Genomic DNA, 21,820 nt, shown 5'->3' with positions numbered 1-21,820 from the left:
AATCCCCCAGTGAAACCGTATGGACATGAGCTTTTCTTTGTGGGAAAAATTTTAATTACTAATTCAACATTTTAATTTGTTCATAGGTCTTTTCAGATTTTCTATTTCTTCTTGAGTTAGTTTCAGTAACTTGTGTCTTTCTATGAATTTGTCCAGTTCATCTAAGTTATATAATCAAGATAAAGTTGTTTATAGTATTCCCTTATAATTTTTTAAATTTCTCTAGTGTCAGTGATGATGTTGTTTTTTCATTTTTCATTTGGGTAATTAGTATCATCTCTATTTTGTCTGGTTTTATTATGTTTTATGAATTTTAATGTTTCATCAGTCTAGCTTGAGGTTTATCAGTAAGGCTTTTGGTCTTACTCATTTTCTCTGTTGTTTTTCTATTTTCTATTTCATTGAATTTTGCTCTGATCTGCTGTTTGGTTTTGGTTTAATTTGATCTTCTTTCTTGAGTCTCTTAAGGTGGAAAAAGCTTAGATTACTTGAGACTTTTCTTCTTTTCTAATTTGGTGTTTAAATCTACAGATTTCCCTCTAAGCTCTGCTTTGTCTGCATTTCATAAAATGTTGATTTCTTGTAGGTGTTTTTATATTCAGTGCAAACATTTTCTAATTGTCCTTTAGATTTCTTTGTGATTTAAATCCAAATATTTGGGGATTTCCAAATTTTCTGTTGTTGATTTCTAATTTAATTTTGCTGTAATCAGAGAACATATTTTGAACGATTTTTGTCCTTTCAGATTAATATAACATTTAGCTAATGCTTAATGTAGAAATTCCCATTTGTGCTTGAAAACACTATGTATTTTGATGATGTTAGGTACTGTGTTTTATAAATGTCAAATTTTTATGGTATTATTCAAGTTTCCTGTATCTTTGCTGACTATCTGTCTAGTTTTTCCATGAATTATTGAGCAGGGAATATTGAAATCTTCAGCTCTAATTGCTGAATAATCTAGTTCTTTCAATTCTGCCATTTTTGTTTTAGTATTTTGGGGGCTGTTTTGTTCAGTGCATATACATTTCTAATTGTTAAATTTCTCAGATGTATTGGCCCTTTTATCATTATGAAATGTCCTTTTTTGTCTGAAGTACTATTTTTTCTCTTAAAGTTCATTTTGTCTGATACTGATTTAGGTACTCCAGCTGTCTTATGGTTACTTTTTGCATGGTATATCTTTTTCTTTTCCTTTTCCTTTCAACCTATTTATATCTTTAAATCTGGCTTTTGTAGATAGTATATAGTTGGACCTTGCTTTTTTTTTAATCCAGTCTGATAATTTCTGCCTTTTCATCTGTCTTTATTCCATTCACATTGATATGGTTGGATTTCCACCTTCCATTATGCTAATTGTTTTCTATGTCTTATAGTTTTTGTTGTTATTTTTGTCTTTTACATCTTTAGTGTTAAACAAGTATTTATTAGGTGCCATTTTAATTATTCTTTGTTTTTTAACTAAATTTTTAAAATATATTTTCTTTATGTTTGATTTAGGGGTTATAATGTCCATTTTATCTTATCACAATCTACTTCAGGATGATACCGACTTAATTCTGGTAAAATATAGCTGTTTTGATCCAATATAGCTCCATTTCTTCTGGGGTATTTTCACATATATTACATGTATATTTTTGTAAACCCAGCATTGCAATTTCATACACTTTAAGTCCTTTAAAGAAATTAAGAGAAGACAGAAAAGTATGTATTTTTAAAGTCTTTTACATATATTTTCACTATTTCCAGTATTCTTCATTTCTTCCTGTCAATTTGAGTATTGTCTAGTGTCATTTCCTTTCAGCCTGAAGGACATTCTTAAGTATTTCTGCTTGCAACAAACATTCTCAGCTGTTATTTATTTGGGAATGTCTTCCTTTGTTTTTGGAGAATAATGTTTTGGATAGAAAATTTTTGTGAACAGGTTTCTTTTTTCTCTTAGCACTCTGAATATATCTTTCCACTGTCTTCTAAGCTCCCTATTTCTGGTAATCAATCCTATTCCTTTTTCCTTGTACATGATTAGTCATTTTTCTCTTGCTGCTTTTAAGATTTTCTCTTTGTCTTTTGCTTTCAAAAATTTGAGTACAATGTGCCTGGGTATAGATCTCTTTGTGTTTATTCTAGTTAGTATTATTTGAACTTCTGGATCTGTGGGGTAGTGTTTTCCATCCAATTGGATTTTCAACCAGTATTTCTTCAAATATTTTTTCTTTGCCCTTTGTCTTTCTCCTCTCTTTCTAGGATTCCTATACATGTATGTTGCTACCCTTGATATCCCACAGGTTTGTGAGGTTCTGTTCATTTTTCTCCGTCTTTTGTTCTCTGTATTTTTCAGTCTGGATATTTGTATTGATCTATCTTCACCTTCACTGATTCAGTCTTTGCCCTCAGAGCTTCTGTTTGGGCCTTTGTAGTCAGTTTGTAAATTTTGGTTATTGTACTTCCGAAGTCTATAATTTTTATGTTATAAATAGTTTCTCTTCGAACCATGAGAGACTAGGACTCTGAGAAACAAACTGAGGGTTCTAGAGGGGAGGGGGGGAGGGGGATGGGTTAGCCTGGTGATGGGTATTAATGAGGGCACATATTGAATGGAGCACTGGGTGTTATACGCCAACAATGAATCATGGAACATTACATCAAAAACTAATGATGTAATGTATGATGATTAACATAATGTAATAAAATAAAATTAAAAAAATAGTTTCTCTTTCTGTATTGAAACTTATTATTATATCATTGCCATTACATTTTCCTTTAATTCTTTAAACATTTCCTTTTATTCATTGATATATTTATAATAGCTGTTTTAAAGTCTTTTGTCTGCTAAATCCTATATCTTGGCCTATTCAGAGACATTTTCTATTGACTGCCTTTCATTATTGGATTATATAATATTTTTGTCAAAAAAATCTATTTTTTAAATGGTATTTTTGTAGCAGTTCTGGATTCTGATTATTTTTTCTTCCCTGGTTGTTTTTATTTATTTTTAATAGCTTTTTTGGCCTTAATGTATGGTCTGTCCCCCATGGTGTCTGGCTGCTGATTTCTCTGCTAGGGATTACCCTGTGTCTATGTCACTTAGTTGTTATTCAGTGATTGATCAGAGGTTGTGCTCAAACACTTTGAGCAAGTCTGTGCTGATGAAGCTGTTTGTGGTTGAAGGGTACATTTCAGTGTTCAGGCAGTTTTCAAGTCTGTACCAGCTTTAACTCTCTGTAGGGCCCTCTTGGGTCTCCCTTATGGGAATAGCTTTGTAGTTAGCCAGGGATATGTGAAGAGCTTATTTAGGTCCACTTTGACTCTCTCATTTCCATTTTCTGTGTTAAATTTCTTGCTAGACTACCAGGCTGCTGCTTACCCCTACCAAGGGCCACAACTTTAGTCTAGCAAAGCTGGACACTTGCCCTATTCATTTCCTATAGTCTGCTTTTTTTATTGACAACATCATGTGTGGGCTATTTTTCATTTATTTCATTTTTTTATTTTTTTGGCCTCCTCTGTATATCACATCAGCCCCCTCTGGCAGCAACGCTGCTGGTTGTCATGGCCAGCCCCACCTGATAGAAATACTTCACTGACTGAGCTGTTAAGGGAACAGGAGCAGCACCAAGCAAGACCACCACAGACTCCCACTGTTCTTACACAAAGTTTAGCAGTATTTCATGAATATGGGCTTTGCAATTTATTGTTTGTGATTGCTAGATTTCCAGAACCATCAAATTGTTGTTTTTGACAATTTTGTTCAGCTTCATAGTTGTTTCTCAGAGAAAAGATTTGCTGACTCAACTCATTCCCCCATCACCAGAAGTCCTATCTCACCTGGCAACTTTCAAAATAGCAAGTTCACTTGCTGAAGTTCCAAACTTAACTAGGTACTATTCTATCAATCCTTTGTACCATTTTGGTACAAAATTTGGTGTCTGGGAATCAAAATAGTCTGTTCCCCATGTTATCCAGTCTGCCTACCTTGCTACACAATCTGTCATCTTCATCCTTTTTGATGTAAGGAATTATACATTTCAACAACAATCTCCAGTAACTTTTTGTATATTATTCTCTTTTGAAAACCACATAAGTGGCATCTGACGCTCTTTGTAATGCTGAATTTAATGGAAGTTTATAAATAAATTATTTTATGATTCTGCTTTATAAATGAAGAAATATATAGTGTTGTATTTTGTTTCTTCCATAATACAGAATGTTTAAATGGTTAACATTTGTGCTGCAGTATAGCTTTCTGGCTCATGAAAAATGAAAGCTATCAGCGATCTGGGCAATAAGATTCATCGCCAATAGTCACTAGCAACAGCACAGAGCATTTTAATATCAGTGAGGTCCACAGCTAGCAGTAAGAGCTGGTGTAATTGAAAGACGTTTAGGTGCAATCATTCTGCTGTCTGTTCCTTGCCAGGTTCAACATGGGATTGTGTGAGTATTTGAAGAAAACAGCAATTTTTTTGTATCTTTGAAAGATGTAAAAAGGGTAGATAAGTGCTTAAATTTAAGAAACGTGGTAATTTTTAAATCATGTGGCTCTAAAATAAAAAGATATTTTATTTGTCTTGCTTGATTAAAGCTTTAGAAAAGCTACTCCTTGGTTACAAGTGAACCGATAATTCTGGTCTAATGTTGCCGTGGTAACAACTCATGCTGATATAATTGAGAACATCTTATACATCCTGGTTTGAACATTTTCTCCCTGCCATTTTGAGTTGTTCTAGTGGTATATGAAGGAGGCTACAATAACCAGCTTGAAAGAAATTAAATCTAGTTATACACATCTTTGTCATTAATCTCATGTTTACTAGTGATATCTCATGCTGGGCAGTTATGCTTTGCTTCTAGGGGTTTTTCTTTTTTAAACAAAAGAAAGCTATTTTCATTTTCTGTGTGCTGCATGTTCCAGTGTATGTGTTTACACCATCGGTTCGTCTACCTCTAGAGATTAGCATAACTCCCTTTGCTGTTGGATTGTTGTTTTGAGCAATATGTTTTGGAAAGGTTGGTTTTCATCATGAGTGGTAAGTATGCTCTCTGAGCCTCTGCAGCTATATGTTTTTAAAAAATATTTAACTATAAGAGGAAAAAATATTTTCTAAAGGGGAAATTGTAAAGCCAGAGCTATAGTGAATTACATTTTCTGTTGATGCTTTTGCATTTTGGCATTATAGTAATTTGCTTTTAAAATCCATTGAGAACCGTGAACAAGTAAAACCAGTATTAATAGTCAATATCAGTAATCAGTTTCTAATTCTCTTTATGGTTTGATTTATTGTATTCATTAAATACTGTTGATATTGTGTTACAAATTAGTATTTTAAAGACCCACCATGATAAGAGAGGAATTTCTTTTTAGTATCTGATCCTGAAGATAATTAAACTTCCCATTTATTGGCTTGTCATTCTAATATTAATTTTTGTTAGCTTCTTTTTGATAATATTTTCAAAATATTAATCTTAAATAAGATGCTGCCAGAATTTTGTCGATTAATTGTATTGGTTGCTTTTAACTACACTTCATTGAGAAATAAAGATTTAATGATGAAATAAATATGTACATTTTGGTTTTGGAAGCTTTGTTAAAATTTTTCAGAGATACTGTTTTGGGGGAAATAATTTGTTAGAATACGTACTTTTGTGATTAGTTTCCTTTTTTGTTTTTATCATATGGCTTTTTTTTTTGAAACATTTCCAAAAATGTTTTTTGAGAAAATATACTACAGTATATACTGCAGTTTATCATGGGGTAAAAGCTGTTCACTTTAAGCCAAACCTGTAGCTAAAAATAGATATCCTGTTGTTAGAGTGAGAAATACTTGCTTAGAGCATAATTCATTAGCATCTTTTTGCTTAACTAAAAAGGAGGATGTTTGTAAGTTAACCTTTGAATCTGATACATTTTTAAGAGAAATGTTATATTGTTTTTCTTATAATGTGTAACAGTCTATAATTTACACTTAAAGGATTTGGAATTGGAATTCAGAACCTGAGAGAGTTGTATTTTTGCTATATAATGATAGAATTCAAAATAGATGTACCTTTTCTTCCATAATTGGAGATCACCTCATTACTGCCAATAAATATTTTTTTTATCCTGTTGCCATATACCATAAGCCTCTTCAACACTGTTAGGTTTTGTTTATAAAATGATATTAGACATTAAAGGACATTTTTATATGGAAGATACTAAGAATTGTTATTGTTATTTTCCTGTTAGTAGATAGATCCTTCTGATCTAGTGTTTTAAATTTGGGCTAATACTACAAAATCAACATGTTAACATTCCTTAGGATTTCTATGGATATCAAAATTGAATATACCTGGTTATCATACTTAAAATATTAGATTTCTTTGACTCTGGCCAATGAGTGTTTTCTCCTTGAAAGTTTGGTTTAAAACAGAATTTTTAGGTAACCACTGTGGTGTTCTAGAGGTTTTACAGTTGGATGTATTGGTTTTAGCTGAGAAAATTGTTGCTGCTTTTCTATTGCTTTATTTCTCTTTGAAGAATGTATGGATTATTCAGATAATATTTGATATACTTGATCATATTGGCTTGTCCTTATAGCCCTTTCTACCACAGGAATCTTAGTAGTCACAATTAGACATTCTGACTTTTTCAGTATTGTCCAATTTCAACTAATTTTACTCCTGTCAGAGTGGTTACAAGCCTTAGCCATTTCGAAATGTGGGAAATCACAGATGAAATGTCATTTTATTTATTAAAATAAACAAATGCTAGTCCTTTTTATCTGAGTTTATAGCTGTACATGTGGTATTTATATGCATGTGGTATTTTTCTAATTAAAAAGCTACTCTTTTTCTCCTTCCTGCCTATTAAGTGTTAGGTTTCTCTGAGAATCTATCTTTGGCCCTCTCTTAATGCTATATTCTCTCCGAATGATCTCATCCATGCCCACATCTTCAGTTGTTACCTGAACATTCAGCTCAAATGTGAATTTTCTCTTTCCATCCCAAATCTACTCCTTTTTCATTGATTCTGATATCTGTTGATGATCCCAGTGCCCATGTAGGAATTTAAAACAGAAACCTTATAGTAATTCCTAACTTGTTTTTAACCCCACCCCAGGCAGGCACTCAGTCATTAATTTTTATTGATTCTATATCAGAAATGCCTCAGAAATCACTCAATTTTCTCTAGTCATATTAACACTGGGGATGCTAAAGATTAGGCATTCCATATATTCTCAGTCCTATTCTAGTAATTGCTTCATCAGCCTCTAAGCTTCCAGTTTTATATCCCTCTAGACCATTCATTTAACATGCTGCCATTTTTTAAGTGCCAATATGCCCATTTCATAACCAAACAAGAAAACTTTCAGTTATTCCTTATTGTCTCTAAGGTAAAGGTTAAATTCCTTAAAGTAAAGTATGTAAGATCAATGACCTACCTTTTTGGCTTTATTTATCTGCATCTCTCTCATAAAATTCTGTTCTGGCCATACTATACTACATATTATTCCTTGCTACCTTTTCATATTTATATCTTATATCATAAAAATTATGAAAACCAGCTCTCTTCAGTGCCTTCATCATTGACTTCATAGAGTTAGGTGATTCCCCTATACTCCCAAAACAGACTTATAAACTTATAAACTATAAACTTATAAACTTGTTAAATTGTTTATATTATACTGAGATTATATACTAGCATGTCAGTTTCCAGTCTCCAAACTTTGAAATCCTTAAATCAAGGATAGTGCTGAGTTAATCTTTGTGTTTCCAGTAGCTATCCCAGTGCACCAAATGTAGTAATGAATTCATAAATTCTTGTAGAATAAAGGAACGACTAAAAATTACCCATATTTGAGTGCTTTTCTTACATTATCAATGGAAACTATCAGTCATGTGTTTTAGTTTTTGATTCCTATGCTTATCAGAACAAAACTAGCACCCTTATTTCAAAATCCCAGAAGAGAACTCTTATTGGCCTAGCTGCAGTGGAGGGCAAATCTCTGAAGAAGAAGCTTAACCTGCTATGAATGACAGGAAAGTTACAGACTTGAGCACAAGCATTTACTTAACTCCCCTTTCTAGATCTTTATTTTCTAGATTAAAAATATAAGAACACAAAACTGGAAAAACAGTTTATCAATTCTCAGTTTTGGAATTAAGAAACTGTACTTGCCCAGAAATATACAGTATTAGATTGAAGATCATACACCAAAGTCTAACTAACAGTTTTACTCTGAGTAGCTTGCCTTTATGGAAAATTAATAAACAATAGTTTCATCCTCACTAATTTGGAGGGATGGATGAAGCTTATAAGAAAGGCTTTGGGGGAGATGAGTGGAAGATCCAACACTGATGATTACTTTCATTTTAAAACACTTATGGGACAGCCAAGAATTTGCTAAGCTATTCCAAGTTGAAAATGTGGCTTTTCTACTTCCACATATAACAGGGCTCTTCCCTGATGTGGTGGGTATCACCATCAGCAAGAAACCCTATGGTTCTGCCTCCATTCCCATTTCTGAAAGTCCCTGAATTATTTAAGTGATAATATAAATATGTGCCAATTAAAAGATCTGAGATCCACCTTATTTGGGGCGTTTGTAAAGTTTTGAAAGGCTTCTCATTGTTTATAAATGGATAAACAAGAAAAGCAACAACATGGATCCTAGGAATGAGATTATGCATCATTAAAGGATAAATCACAGACTTTACGAGGAAAAGAGTGAACTTATATTTAGAAAATATGTTGGGGAGAGTTTAAAAATAAGAAATTATAAATAGTATCTGTTGAATTCTTAAAAATTCCAAGTGAACATGAATCTGTGTTCACTTGAAAGATAAGATTAAAAAAACAAAAAAACAGGAGAGTAGGATGAGAAGAGAGCTGGCTGACAGGCAGTAATAGAAAAGAAATTGTGATAAGGGATGGTTATAAGAACATGAACCTGGCATTTGCAGAACATAAAGCTGCATTAGAAGCAATAAAGAGCAAAATAATCACTCCAGGAAAGTGAATTAATGATGTGGAGAACTAGCTTGATAAAACCTACCAGAATCTAGGGGGAATGGACAGGATAAAAATTATGAGGTAAAAAGTATATTAGAATAGGAAACTGTACAAATTGAATGAATAGCATTCCTTCAGAACAGATAATGACCAATAAAATAGGAACAATAATAAAAAATATGATTCAGGGAAACTTCTTAGTTGAAAAAAAAGCTGAGTCTATGGATTCAATGAGCTCATTGTGTTTTGACAAAGATTAATACAAACACCAACACCTAAATATATCTTGATAGAAGTTTTTAATTTCAAAGATAAAAAATTATACAAACGTCAAGCTATCTTTGCATCTTATAATTTAACTCAAAGCTTGTCTTACAAAGAAAAAAATCCAAACATTTTAGATTAATTTGAAAAGCTTTCTAGAGCAAAAATTAATGATGATCCAACAGCATCTAGAAATGCTAAATAAAATATAACAAGCATCCCTTTAAATGAATACCTGAACTCACAAGAATATAACAGAAATCCTCAGTGTACAAAAAGTGAAGTGGTAAATGGAAACCATAGTTGTAAGGGGGAGCATACTTTGACTACCTTGAGATTCTCCTATCTTGTCTAACCAAAGGGCTTTCATTTTTTTTTCCATTTAATTTATATATATATATATTTTTTAATTTTTTATTGTCATGTTAATCACCATACATTAGATCATCAGTTCTTGATGTAGTGTTCCATGATTCATTGTTTGTGTATAATACCCAGTGCTCCATGCAGAACGTGCCCTCTTTAATACCCATCACCAGGCTAACCCATCCCCCAACCCCCCCTCCCCTCTAGAACCCTCAGTTTGTGTCTCAATGGCCAACAGACACATGAAAAAGTGGAAAGAGCCAAAGGGCTCTCATTTTAAATGGCCTCACAGAGCCAGAAGACAACTTATTTGATCCATGCATCTTGGGATTTCCTAGACTCCTACATAAAACCAGGATCCTCAAAGGATTATAACCTCAGCAAAAGCATAGATTAGAAAATAAAGCCTCTCCACTGACACAGGGAGAAAATAAGGAAGCTTGTATTTCTTGGCTTAGATTCCTGGGGACATGGGAGGAGTATATGTGCATGTGTGTGGGATGCCTCTCGTGAGAGTTTGTAATCAGCTGCTTCTCCAGTAAATTTCATGTTTTAATCTGTATTAATTATGTAGTCTAAGAATCACCAATAAAATAAAATACATTATTGTAACAGTCCCAGGCTAGCAACATCCACTGGATGCCAGACAGAAGCTAATACAAAATATATCCTCAAGTCAAGCCCTGCAGGTTTATCACAGATAAAGCCCAACTGAACTTTACATTCACAATCCAAAATCAAAATAGGTACACACACACTCCACTACAAACAGTATTCACCAGATACCACAGGATTACACCCTTCCAAGAATGTCAGAGAGTAGAATTGTCACAGACTACCATTTAAAATTAATATTCACATAAAAAAGAAATATAAAATAAGAGAAAAAAGACTATGCATCTCTAACAGAACCTCAAAACATAGAAAACAAAATTGACCCATTTAGAAGAAGAAATTGTAAATATATAATGTTTATGGATATTTATAAAGAATTCTCACCTAGTAATTGGAGGATACACAGATATATATAGAACACTTACAAAACTGATTATACAACTAAACATATTCAAAATATTTTAAAGAATTGAGATGTAGGCCATGATCTCTGACTACAAAGCAATTAAGTTTAATCAGTAAAAAGGACTTATTAAACAATTAACAAACACACAAATATTACATTTAGAGATTTAAAAAATTCAAGTAACTCACAGGTCAAGAATAAACTCATAAAATTCCGCTATGTATGAAAACTTACAGGGTGCAGCTAAAGTGGATTTAGAAACAAAGTTTTAAATGCTTACATCAGAAAAGGAGAAAGACATTAAATGATAATGATGTAATTATTCAAGTAAATAAGTTAGAGAAAGCACAGCGTGGTTAATCCAAAAAACAAAAAAACTAATGAAGACATGAGCAAAACTCAGTAAAATAGAAAATTAAAATCCATCAGCACCAAAGGTTAGTTCATGGAAAAGACTTTTAAAAGAACGATGAGAACTAATCATAATTAAAATCTTTATTCAAAACTTGACAAAATTAGGACTGGGCAGTTTTATAATCAAGTTCTAGGACGTAGTCAAAGAACAAAAATTTCAGTCTTGTACAAAATCTTTCAAAGAATTAAAAAAGAGGAGAAACTTTTTTATTTATTGAGTCAAGTATAGCTTTACAAGTTAAGTATGGGAAAAGAAAATAATTAGAAACATTTACTCTGAATTTAGGAACAGGAAAAGGATGCTCATTGTCTGTTTCTGTAAAGTATTGAATTATTAGTCATAACCTGCACAATAAGACAATAAAAAAATGGAGGGAACAAAATTGTCATTATTCACAGATGATAGGTGATTCTCTGCATAGAGAATTCAAGAGACTCTACCAGTGTTATTTTAGAATTAATAAGAGAGTTTGCCAGATACAATAAGATCAGTATATAAACATTAACCATACATGAGCAATAAACAAATTCTCCCTTTTACAATAGCAACCCAAACCCTAAAGAACCTAGGACTATATTTAATAAAAGTATAATAAGACTTGTAAGGGAAAAAGTTATAAAATTTTACTGAGAGATATTTACCTAATCTTTAACAATAAAATATGATTTCATACCCATTATGTTAGTATCACATTTTATTGAGGATATGGATAATCAAAGATGTGCCAAAATAAACTGGCACAACATTTATTGAGGCACTTATTACTACCTAGTAAAGTTGAAAATGTGCATACTCTATCATCTAGGAATCCACTCCTAGCTCTATGCTGTCTGGTAGCAAGACAGAATATTTGAATTCAGAACTGAATGGAAAATCTTTAACATATGATTGTGATGATATAATATTTCTCTAAGAAAAAGTCTCTGAACAATTAAGGAAGTCAAGTACATTTCAAAGAGTACTTCAAAGATTGGGTCATTTATTGCTGTAAATTTAAAGTTTTACAAAATCCTACAGGGAACATCTCCAAACAAACATGACTTGGATGGCCTAGAAAATCCACAACATCCCTAAATCAAGAGGAAGTTGGGAGAGAAAGCATGGACATGTCATTAGGTGTAAATGGGTGTACTATATGTATTCATGGTGTATCCATTTCTCCATGTAGATGCTAGTTAAATAAATTAATGTGTTTCTATAATTTGATCATTTAAATGTATATGTTTCACAAAAAAAATTTTTTTTTTAACAGTTTAGTGAAAGTTAGTCAATTATACTGTTCACTTGTAACCAAGACTCGATAAAGATTAACCAATTAAAAAACATAAGAAAAAGAAAGAAGAGTAAAATAGATATTGCAATTGGAAAGTTTTCATTGCCTATTAAATTTCTAAACACCCATTCATGTGTGACTTTATGCATGACTAAATGATATCTTAGTAAACAAAAGTAGGCATGGTCCCACCCACTGAAATGCACAAATATAATTGCAGTAATTAAAGTTGTTTTTTATACTCACTATCATTTTTAAGATTCCAGTGAACTTGCTCTGAGTGAACATGCTTGAATATGGTGAAGCAAATAAAGTGTCCCTTCAGTAAATTGAACACAACTGGTCTTTTCATTAAAGAGATAGAATATATTTGATTAACAGATTTCTAGAATAGGGTTTAGTTGGTTAAAAAAAATGTATGTCCAGAGAATGTGTTGTAATCCTTAGATAAAACACTTTTGAATATGTATGCCCAAGTATTTTTCATTCTTTTTCTATGTGTAAATATACTAATGAACATATACGAATGGGTTTCTTCTTGTGGGTATGTTATTTTATGTGTTATTTAATCTGTTTAACTTATTTATTCTTTTTGACCAAGCACGCAAATCATCAGAAGCATCTGGTAGGAAACCATTTTTTACAGAATAATTCTGTTGCTTTGTTGCTATAAATTGGATTTTTATTAGGTATTTTGTGGCAACTAGAATGTTTTATATTTAGTTTACTGAAAATATGTGTAGTACAGTGTATGTGTGGGGGGGTTATTCTTAGAAATAACAATTGAAGAGCTCCAAAGAGGTGGGTGTTTGAAATAGGGGTGGCAGAAGACAGACTATTACACTCAACTAGATTTACACTTTCCAGAAGTTTTGGAAGGGATTGTACTATTCTGTTATTTGTCAATAGAACTTGGTGTTTTCACAGGTAATTAATCTCAGTTTCCATCCTGTTTTGTACTTTCTGACACACGAAATAACTCTTAAATAGACTAATCCTTTCATTAAGGAAGATAAAAATAATTTAATTGCAGAGAGATCAGGAAGCCCATGAATTACAATCTGTTCAGTAAGAAAATTTTTAAACTATTATTACAAAAAATATTAAGAAACATGCCATCGTTTATAGTACTTAATACTTTCTCTTTTCCTAATGGGAAATTTTTAGAAGAATAGCCCTCTTCCTTATTCCCTACATAGATAGCCATCAAGGTTTAAACCCCCAGGCCTCAAACCCCAACCGTTAAATTCTCCTTACTCTATCTGGCCCCCCTCTTCCTTAGCAAATGATCTTGCTTCCTGTTTCCCAGAAGAAATAGAGGCTAGCAGTTGTGAATAACTCCGTTTACTCCCATTCCTTCCTACACATTGAAAAGCATCACCATGGCAAATAGTTACTCTCATGATTGGGCACCTTCTTACCTATACACTTCTAGCTCAGTTTCTGGCACCACTAAACAGTGCTCAATAAATGTTGTTGAAAGATTGTTAAATTAGCACTAAGGAAGTAAATGCCAGAGAGACACTAATGTCTTTCAAAAGGGAGTTACAAAGTGTTACAATTAATAGTGTTGTTCCTACAGTGGAGTTTTGAATAAATAATAAAGCCAGTGATGGCATTGCAGTAGTTACAGGATGTGTATTTCAGGATATACTACTTAACTAGGATACAACAAGAAAACCAAAAAATTTGAGAATTATTAGCACTATTGCTACAAGAGTTAAGTTTTTGTTAGTTAAGGAGAATTAGAATGGTATTGATTTTGACACCAAACAAAAATTACTGATTTTATTTCTTAACCATTTAATTTTAAAAAGCCCTCTTTGAATATGTCAAAAAATTGAGTTTCCATATTAATGTTTTATTTGTGTACATAATATTCTGAGAAAATGTGTATAGGTGACATCATGCTAATATGTTGGGGTTTTTTTGTGTGAGTGTTTTTTAATCACTGTTTAATTTATTTTTTTTGGATACAAGCTTGCTCCTCTTCAGAAGTATCTGGTAGGCAACTACTTTTAATAAAACAAATGTTACCTTTAAACTTTTTATTTGGTTGTTTGCAAGTTGTTATGCTCCTCATAAGTTATATTTTATAAAATATACAGAGTTAATAAAATATTTTAGTTGATAGAGGGAAGTGGTTTAGTTTTATGTTGAGTTGATCTATAGAAATGATTTATATTGCAGTTTTTTTTTTTAATTTTTTTTTTTTAAAGATTTTATCCATCTATTTGAGAGAGAGAATGAGATAGCATGAGAGGGGGAAGGGTCAGAGAGAGAAGCAGACTCCCTGCTGATCAGGGAGCCTGACGTGGGACTCGATCCCAGGACTCCAGGATCATTACCTGAGCCGAAGGCAGTTGCCCAACCAACTGAGCCACCCAGGCGCCCCTATATTGCAGTTTCTTATGTGATATTTTAGAAACAACAAATATAACACTGTAAAGTAGTGGGAATTGTACAGGGTAGCAGAAGACAGATTAATGCACACCACTTAAATTAGATAACCCAGGTTAATGATGGTTTTTTAAAGAAAATATAGTGTAAATTTGGAACAAAACAGCTAATATTTTAACTGGGTATTTACCCTAGAAAGTTTATAGTCTGTTTTGTTCTATTTTCTGATTGTTTCTCTTTACTTTTTCTGACATCCATTAAATAAAAGTTTAATAAAGTTGTGTTTTTATTGTAAAAGATGTGTTAAAAAGGAAGGTGACATTTATCTCATTACAAAGAAACTGGAGAACTTAACATCAGAGTAGTTGTAATCTGTATAGGAATGGATTTCTAAATTCTTCTTACAAACCATCAATGACAACGTCTTTTAAGCATTGGATAATGGCATCCTATAATAATATGCTCTTTTTATAATATGCAGTAATGTAAGTATATTTAACACAGAATCCAAAAGTGCCAAATAAATACATTTACTAAATGTAATTAGTGAAGCATTCTTATTCATTGTAGGATTATTTGCATAAGATGGAATAAAGATATGCCATACTTGACTTTTTAATTAATTTTCCTAATGTTTAAAATGAACTTTGTAATCTAATTTTTAAGCTGTGTCCTGTGTATAAATATATTCAAAAATATTTTGAGGGAGATAAGAATTAAGTTTAGGGCGCCTGGGTGGCTCAGTTGGTTGGGCGACTGCCTTCGGCTCAGGTCATGATCCTGGAGTCCCGGGATCGAGTCCCGCATCGGGCTCCCTGCTCGGCAGGGAGTCTGCTTCTCCCTCTGACCCTCCCCCCTCTCATGCTCTCTGTCTCTCATTCTCTCTCTCTCAAATAAATAAATAAAATCTTTAAAAATAAAAAAAATTTAAAAAATTTTTAAAAAGAATTAAGTTTAGGAGTTTTGGAAACACATAAAAATTGTCACTTTGTTTCTTCTTTATCTCATGAATTTGGGTAAACATTCAGTCCTATTTGTAGGAATAGATTTCTTTGGTATGCTCATTTCTTTTGAATGCAATGTGATATCTTTAAATGATACAGATGGAAAAGAAAATAAATTTATTTGGAAACAATATATAATTGAAATCTATACTCCTAGAAAGAAATTGATTTAATTTTTGGTATGTCCTTTTCATTTTTTGTAGTACATTTTTGACCAGTACAGAACAAAATATATTTGCAGAAAAATTCTTCACTGAGATCTTTTCATAAGGAGAGTTACTAATCACCATTAGGTACTTAGTTACCCATAATCATGTAGCTAAGAAGTATTAGAGCCAATATTTTCTAACTCAGATATGCCAACCTCTAAAACTTAGGACTGTTTCAGGATATCACAGTGGTTTAAAATGGTTAAATATAGATATTGCATACATTTTAGGATACAACAAGAAAACCAAAAAATTTGAGAACTTCAAATATATGCTTTATAGGGAACTCTGGATTGAATGTGCTGCAGTATTTGAATTTGGCTATCTCTCCTACCAGTTATTTTGTTAATTAGGTTGACACCTTATGTCAGTGGATATAAATTTTTTTAAAAACCAGAGAAAAACATTTAGAAAGTGAAATTCACCACTGTCTAAAAATAGTAAAAACCAAAGTGAATACATGGGGTTCTAGATTGCTTGCTAATGTTTTAGTTATTCATAACCCAGCATATTGTGAAATATTTTATTTCTGGTGTTTATATTTGTAAGATATATATTTTGGTTAACTTGTATTTTTATAGAGTTAACTGTGTTCATCTTTGCATCTAAACAGTGCACATATGAACTAGAGATTTTATATATGTATATATACTTAGATGACAAAGTGTTTCAGGAGTAGAGTTTAATTCATGGAACTATTTAATGACATTATAATTAATACTGATCCTTACTCTAGAAGGGAATCTCTTTATTTGTTGAAATAATTCACAAAATTTAATATCTTTGATTCCTATCCTTTTCTGATAATTTTCCTGTAAGACCTTTTTGAGAACTGTTACTGTCTATAATGTTACTTAGCAGTGAACTTGGAATATTGATGAGTACAGAGAATTTCCTGAATATCCTATTAGTGAATTAAGTAGTACCTGAAATTTTTCCTCTAGCTCAAACACCAAGCAGGAAGAAGGAAATTTTCTTTCAGTGTACCATCCTTGGCAAATGCTACTAGTCCTTCCTTTGACCAGTTACTTTTTTCTTAACTCCAGATCCACTTAGCAGGAAATGACAGGATAAGGTGAAACAGGATGTTAGGAATGTTTTTTGTTTTTTTGTTTTTCTTTGCCTGATTCTCTTCCTTGTCTCCAAATTATCTATACTCATGCAGGCATCTGGAAAGTTTATAACGCAACTTGATGTGCAAGTTCTATAAATAGAAGATAACCAAAAATATTTTTGAAAAGAAATGAGATGTATATTTTGAGAATCACAAGTTGTTGTTTCTTAAAAGCCACAGTTGCATTTAACAGGGAATTATGTTTTTAATTTATTTTAGCTGTCATCTCTAAGTCAATGCCATTGCAAATATGTCTGCTCCACGAGAAGAATAAATAAAATATAATACAATCTTCTAAAACCACTCTTCTTCAGTTGTAACTAGTACATTAAATTTTAGAAGTAGGATGACTTGAACCATCCTAAACTCAAAATGTAAGACTTTTCCGCCCCCAAATCCACCCCCAGGAAGAATTAGATCATATTTGCATAATTAGGTGCAATTATTTGATTCATTGTTTTGGTGGTTGAGATTTTCATACAATGGGAAGATTCTAATTTTAAAAATTATTTTTCTCAAATTTTCTAAAATAGGTATTTTGAGAGTGTTTTACAGCAAAATACAAGTGACAGTTTATATGAAGTAGTAAAATAATGTCTTCAGAAATGAACACTCTAGTGTTACTTAAAAACTAATGTCTGCTCCTGGTGCTTATCATCACCATTTTGAAATCTCAAAACATTTAGAATGCCAACAGCCTTTTTTGGTTAGCAACAGTGTTTTGGCAAAGGTACTTTACAAAGGTAAAGGAGGAAATAATCATGTATATCTTAAAATGCCTCACTTTAATACCACCACATCATTAGATGATCTTATCAAAGAATTTGTGAGCCCCTCACTTCCACTATTAGCTTTGTCTTTTCTTCTTCTTCATTATCATCACTCTTAGTATTTCTGAAATAAATGCCAGTGTCCCACTCTAAGTTCATTTTGCCTAGCTTTTTACTATTTCAACACTATTTAAATTCTGTTGTCTTCTTTATTTATAGATTTAGGTATCAGAGAAATAGCGGGAACTTCCAAACAAAAAGAAATACTAAAATAAATGCTTCTTGAATTGCCAGGTTTTGCTCTCATACCTGACTATAGGAAGAAGAATGCATTTGTTAATACTGTCTTATCTCTGTAATCTTTTTCCTATTTGTTTTTAAACTCCTGAAGTCATTCTGTAAACAGAAGTCATTATGGCAACTTTGTGGAAAGAAAATGAAAAAGAGGAAACCTTTTAAATGATTCATCATTTAACAAATCTTAAAACTTCAAACCACAGTTTGATAATGTAGCTGTTATTGATCACTAGATAAACATTTGGTTTTGAATGCTTTACTTTCATGCACATTTTAAACTAGGCATTCAGGCATTTAGTCATTTAGCTTTGCTCCAAATTTAGAATAAGATTTTTAAGCTGTTTGGGTGTTTTGTTTTTGGTGTTTTGTTCTGTTTTGTTTTTAAGTCTTTGTGGGTATCCTCTAAGTATAGCCTGTATTTTTTCCTTTTCTCTCTACCATCAGTAGAGAAAACACAAATCTAATAACATAAATCCTTATACCTGAAAACAGCCTTTTATCAAAATCAGTTATATTTGAAATTCCACAAATCAACAAGTTCACATTCTCCAGATATCTTCAGTTCTTATATTTAATAGCTCTGTTAATACCACAGCTGGCTTATTTATAATCAATATTTTCTTCTAGATTGATTTCTAACTTTTTTACATTACTTTCAAGTATGTTTTCAGGAATGGCATTTTTATTATTAGATTTGAAATCATGAAAGTGATCTCCATATAGAAGAGTATTAGAGGAGAGTCTTAGAAATTTAAAAAAAATATTTGCTTCTTGTTTAGAGGAAGTAAATAGTCCTGTAGTTTATCATGGTTATGAATACACGTTTCATGGTAACAATAGTTGACATAAGTCTGTGTTTTTAAAGTATATTTACATGTAATGTAATGTAAATATTCTTACAAGACAAAATTTGTTTTTGTTTTTGTTTCGATTATATTTTCAGTGAAAGAGTTTCTAGCCAAAGCCAAAGAAGACTTTCTTAAAAAATGGGAAAATCCTGCTCCGGTAAGGAATATTTAAAATTTTCTATAATTTAAAAGTTCTATTATATAAAATCATGATTCTTGCCCAGGTAATTTACTACTTTAAAAACCGTAAAATAGCATTAAACTTTCAAGTCGCATTTTAAAAAGTAAGCTTAACATAGGAATTTTGCCATAATATTATAACATTATGTTTTGATTTGCTAACAAATAATTTTATGGGGCGCCTGGGTGGCTCAGTTGGTTAAGCGACTGCCTTCGGCTCAGGTCATGATCCTGGAGTCCCAGGATCGAGTCCCACATCGGGCTCCCTGCTCAGCAGGGGGTCTGCTCCTCCCTCTGACCCACTTCCCTCTCGTGCTCTCTGTCTCTCATTCTCTCTCTCAAATAAATAAATAAAATATTTAAAAAAACAAAAAACAAATAATTTTATGTATACCTAAATTGGAGAAGAACCTAATTTCCATTACAATATATGATTATGTAAATTTTGATACTAATTATAAGCTGCTACAAACTCTTGATATTTTTAATGTATAGTAATTTTTATTTGTGCCTTTGATAGCATATTTGTTATTTTTATTAATTACAACAATAGGGATACTATTGTGCAGTTTCAAATTCTTAATCACAAATACTTGGCTATTGGCAACATACCAAGTACACAGGGATCCTTTTCCATAAACATTGGATGAGGTAAATTCTACATAACTTAAGTACTTTAAATTGTAACTGAGACCTAAAAACTGTGTATAAAAAGGGCCATTTATGTTTGCCAAAAAATCTCTTTTTGAAGTTATAAATAATTAATGAACTTTAATACTAGATTCAATTTTGAACATCTATTTTCCTACCACAAAAATTTTTATTTCAAGTATCTTTTTCATTAAAAAATATTTAATTTTAAGTATTATTTTTTATAAAGATACCATCATACCACCATTTTTTATAAAGATACTAAAATTAAAAGCATGACCTGTACTTTAAGACATTGTCTTACATGAAACATTGAGGAAGGTGAGGAAGATGGTACAATTGTATGAAAAGCAATAACTAGCAAAAAGAGATGTTCTGTTTGTTGTCTAGTAAGTCTGTTTCCATTATGTACTTGGGAATTATATTAAACATTTCAATTGGTGTTGTTAAAACCAAAAAATTAAGCATTAATCCATAAAATTAAATAATTCCATCAGAATTATAAGAGCTTTTCCTTTCTACATTGATATAGAATTTCATAGCAATTTAAAATCATTAGAAATTTGAAACTAAATTTGATGAAACAAGTTTTATAACTTAGAGCTGCTTGCTCTCTCTGTAATGATTCAGCAAGAAATTAGGCTGTCTCCAGAGGCAAGCTTTGATTTGTAATTGAGATTAAATCCAATGACAGTGAACTGCAGTAACTGTCCAGATTTTTTACTTATACAAGAATCACATTACATCACATTTTTCTCAAGCTATAACACTGTACAGACTGACCCTTGCAAATATTTTTTTCCAAGATTTTCATGAAGATCTTTGTAATGAAACCTATTAAACAAATGGGTCAGCAATTACTACTTGTGGCTATTTAGCACATAATTTCTTCCCAGTAATTTTCATTTTGTTGTGGCAGCAACAAATTCAATAGATTGATGCCTCCAATTCTTTGCTTCTATGCTATAGTCAAAGCCAAACAAAGATGTTTGCTCATAACAAAGCATCTATTGAGGGAGAGAAAGAGACTGATTATTGTTCTGAGACTCTGACTTTCGGTTATCTTTGTGGGAATGAGGAACTCTTCTTTCCTTATTATTACTGTTTTAGGTAATACCAGGTTATTATAACATCAGAGAAAGAGCCATTAGGATCTTTCATGCTGTTATTATCTAGGCCTATAAGCTTGTATAAAGATAGAAATGAAGTAAGATAGCGCTTTCTTCAGAGGTATCCCTAGTGAAAGGACTCTAAAAAAAAAAAAAAAAAAGAATTATTTGTGAGTACACTGAGACTGTATGGCTTCCATGATTGTGTCAGTATACTGCTGGTCAGTTTGTAAATCTTAAAATATGAAACTTATTTATTAAAAGTCTAATACTAGGAATTCATATTGGAATTCATTATGACTTTTAATACTTCAGGTTAGGCTCTTATTTCTTCCCATTACTGTTATGCTTTGTTTTGCAATATAATTCTCTTTTCAAATATTAGTTCATTTCTTATTCAAAGGGAAAAATAGAACCAATAACCTGGAATCTCAGTAGTCTTTTTGTATTGTTTTTAAATGGATAGTTTTAAGTGATCTCTTCTGATTATATATAACTAAATCTATTATAGTTACCATAGTCTTATGAGAATTTCTAATTTTAAGTTTTATTTTATTTTTCATGTATGTGTAGAATAATGCCGGGCTGGAAGATTTTGAAAGGAAAAAAACCCTTGGAACAGGTTCATTTGGAAGAGTCATGTTGGTGAAACATAAAGCCACTGAACAGTATTATGCCATGAAGATCTTAGATAAGCAGAAGGTTAGTGTATTTGTCTTTATTTACCTGAAGGGTGAACTTCAGTTTTATCAGCTAGATTATTAAACAGATGCAATATAATGACTTTCCATTGATACCTTCAGATAATTTTATTGTTGCACTTAATTTCATCCTTATTTATTGTGACTATATGATACGTAGTTAATAGTTAAGTATATGGGGATACATTATTATTTCAATAATTATATTT

At 31.7% G+C, this 21,820-nt stretch overlaps 1 protein-coding gene across 2 annotated transcripts in view; it reads left to right on the top strand.

The window, feature by feature from the left end:
- Positions 1-21,820, top strand: part of PRKACB (protein kinase cAMP-activated catalytic subunit beta) — a 120,010-nt gene that overhangs the window by 63,942 nt on the left and 34,248 nt on the right. For both annotated transcript variants that reach the window (XM_035018162.1, XM_035018161.1), the window contains exons 2-3: positions 19,066-19,127; positions 21,484-21,612. In XM_035018162.1, coding sequence (XP_034874053.1) covers positions 19,066-19,127; positions 21,484-21,612 — 191 coding nt within the window. The remainder of the gene's footprint in view (positions 1-19,065; positions 19,128-21,483; positions 21,613-21,820) is intronic.

Source organism: Mirounga leonina, unplaced genomic scaffold (assembly GCF_011800145.1).
Source record: "Mirounga leonina isolate KUSES-001 unplaced genomic scaffold, KU_Mleo_1.0 Mir_173, whole genome shotgun sequence".
In the NCBI taxonomy this organism is placed as follows: domain Eukaryota; kingdom Metazoa; phylum Chordata; class Mammalia; order Carnivora; family Phocidae; genus Mirounga; species Mirounga leonina.
This window is presented reverse-complemented; position numbering and strand designations above follow the sequence as displayed.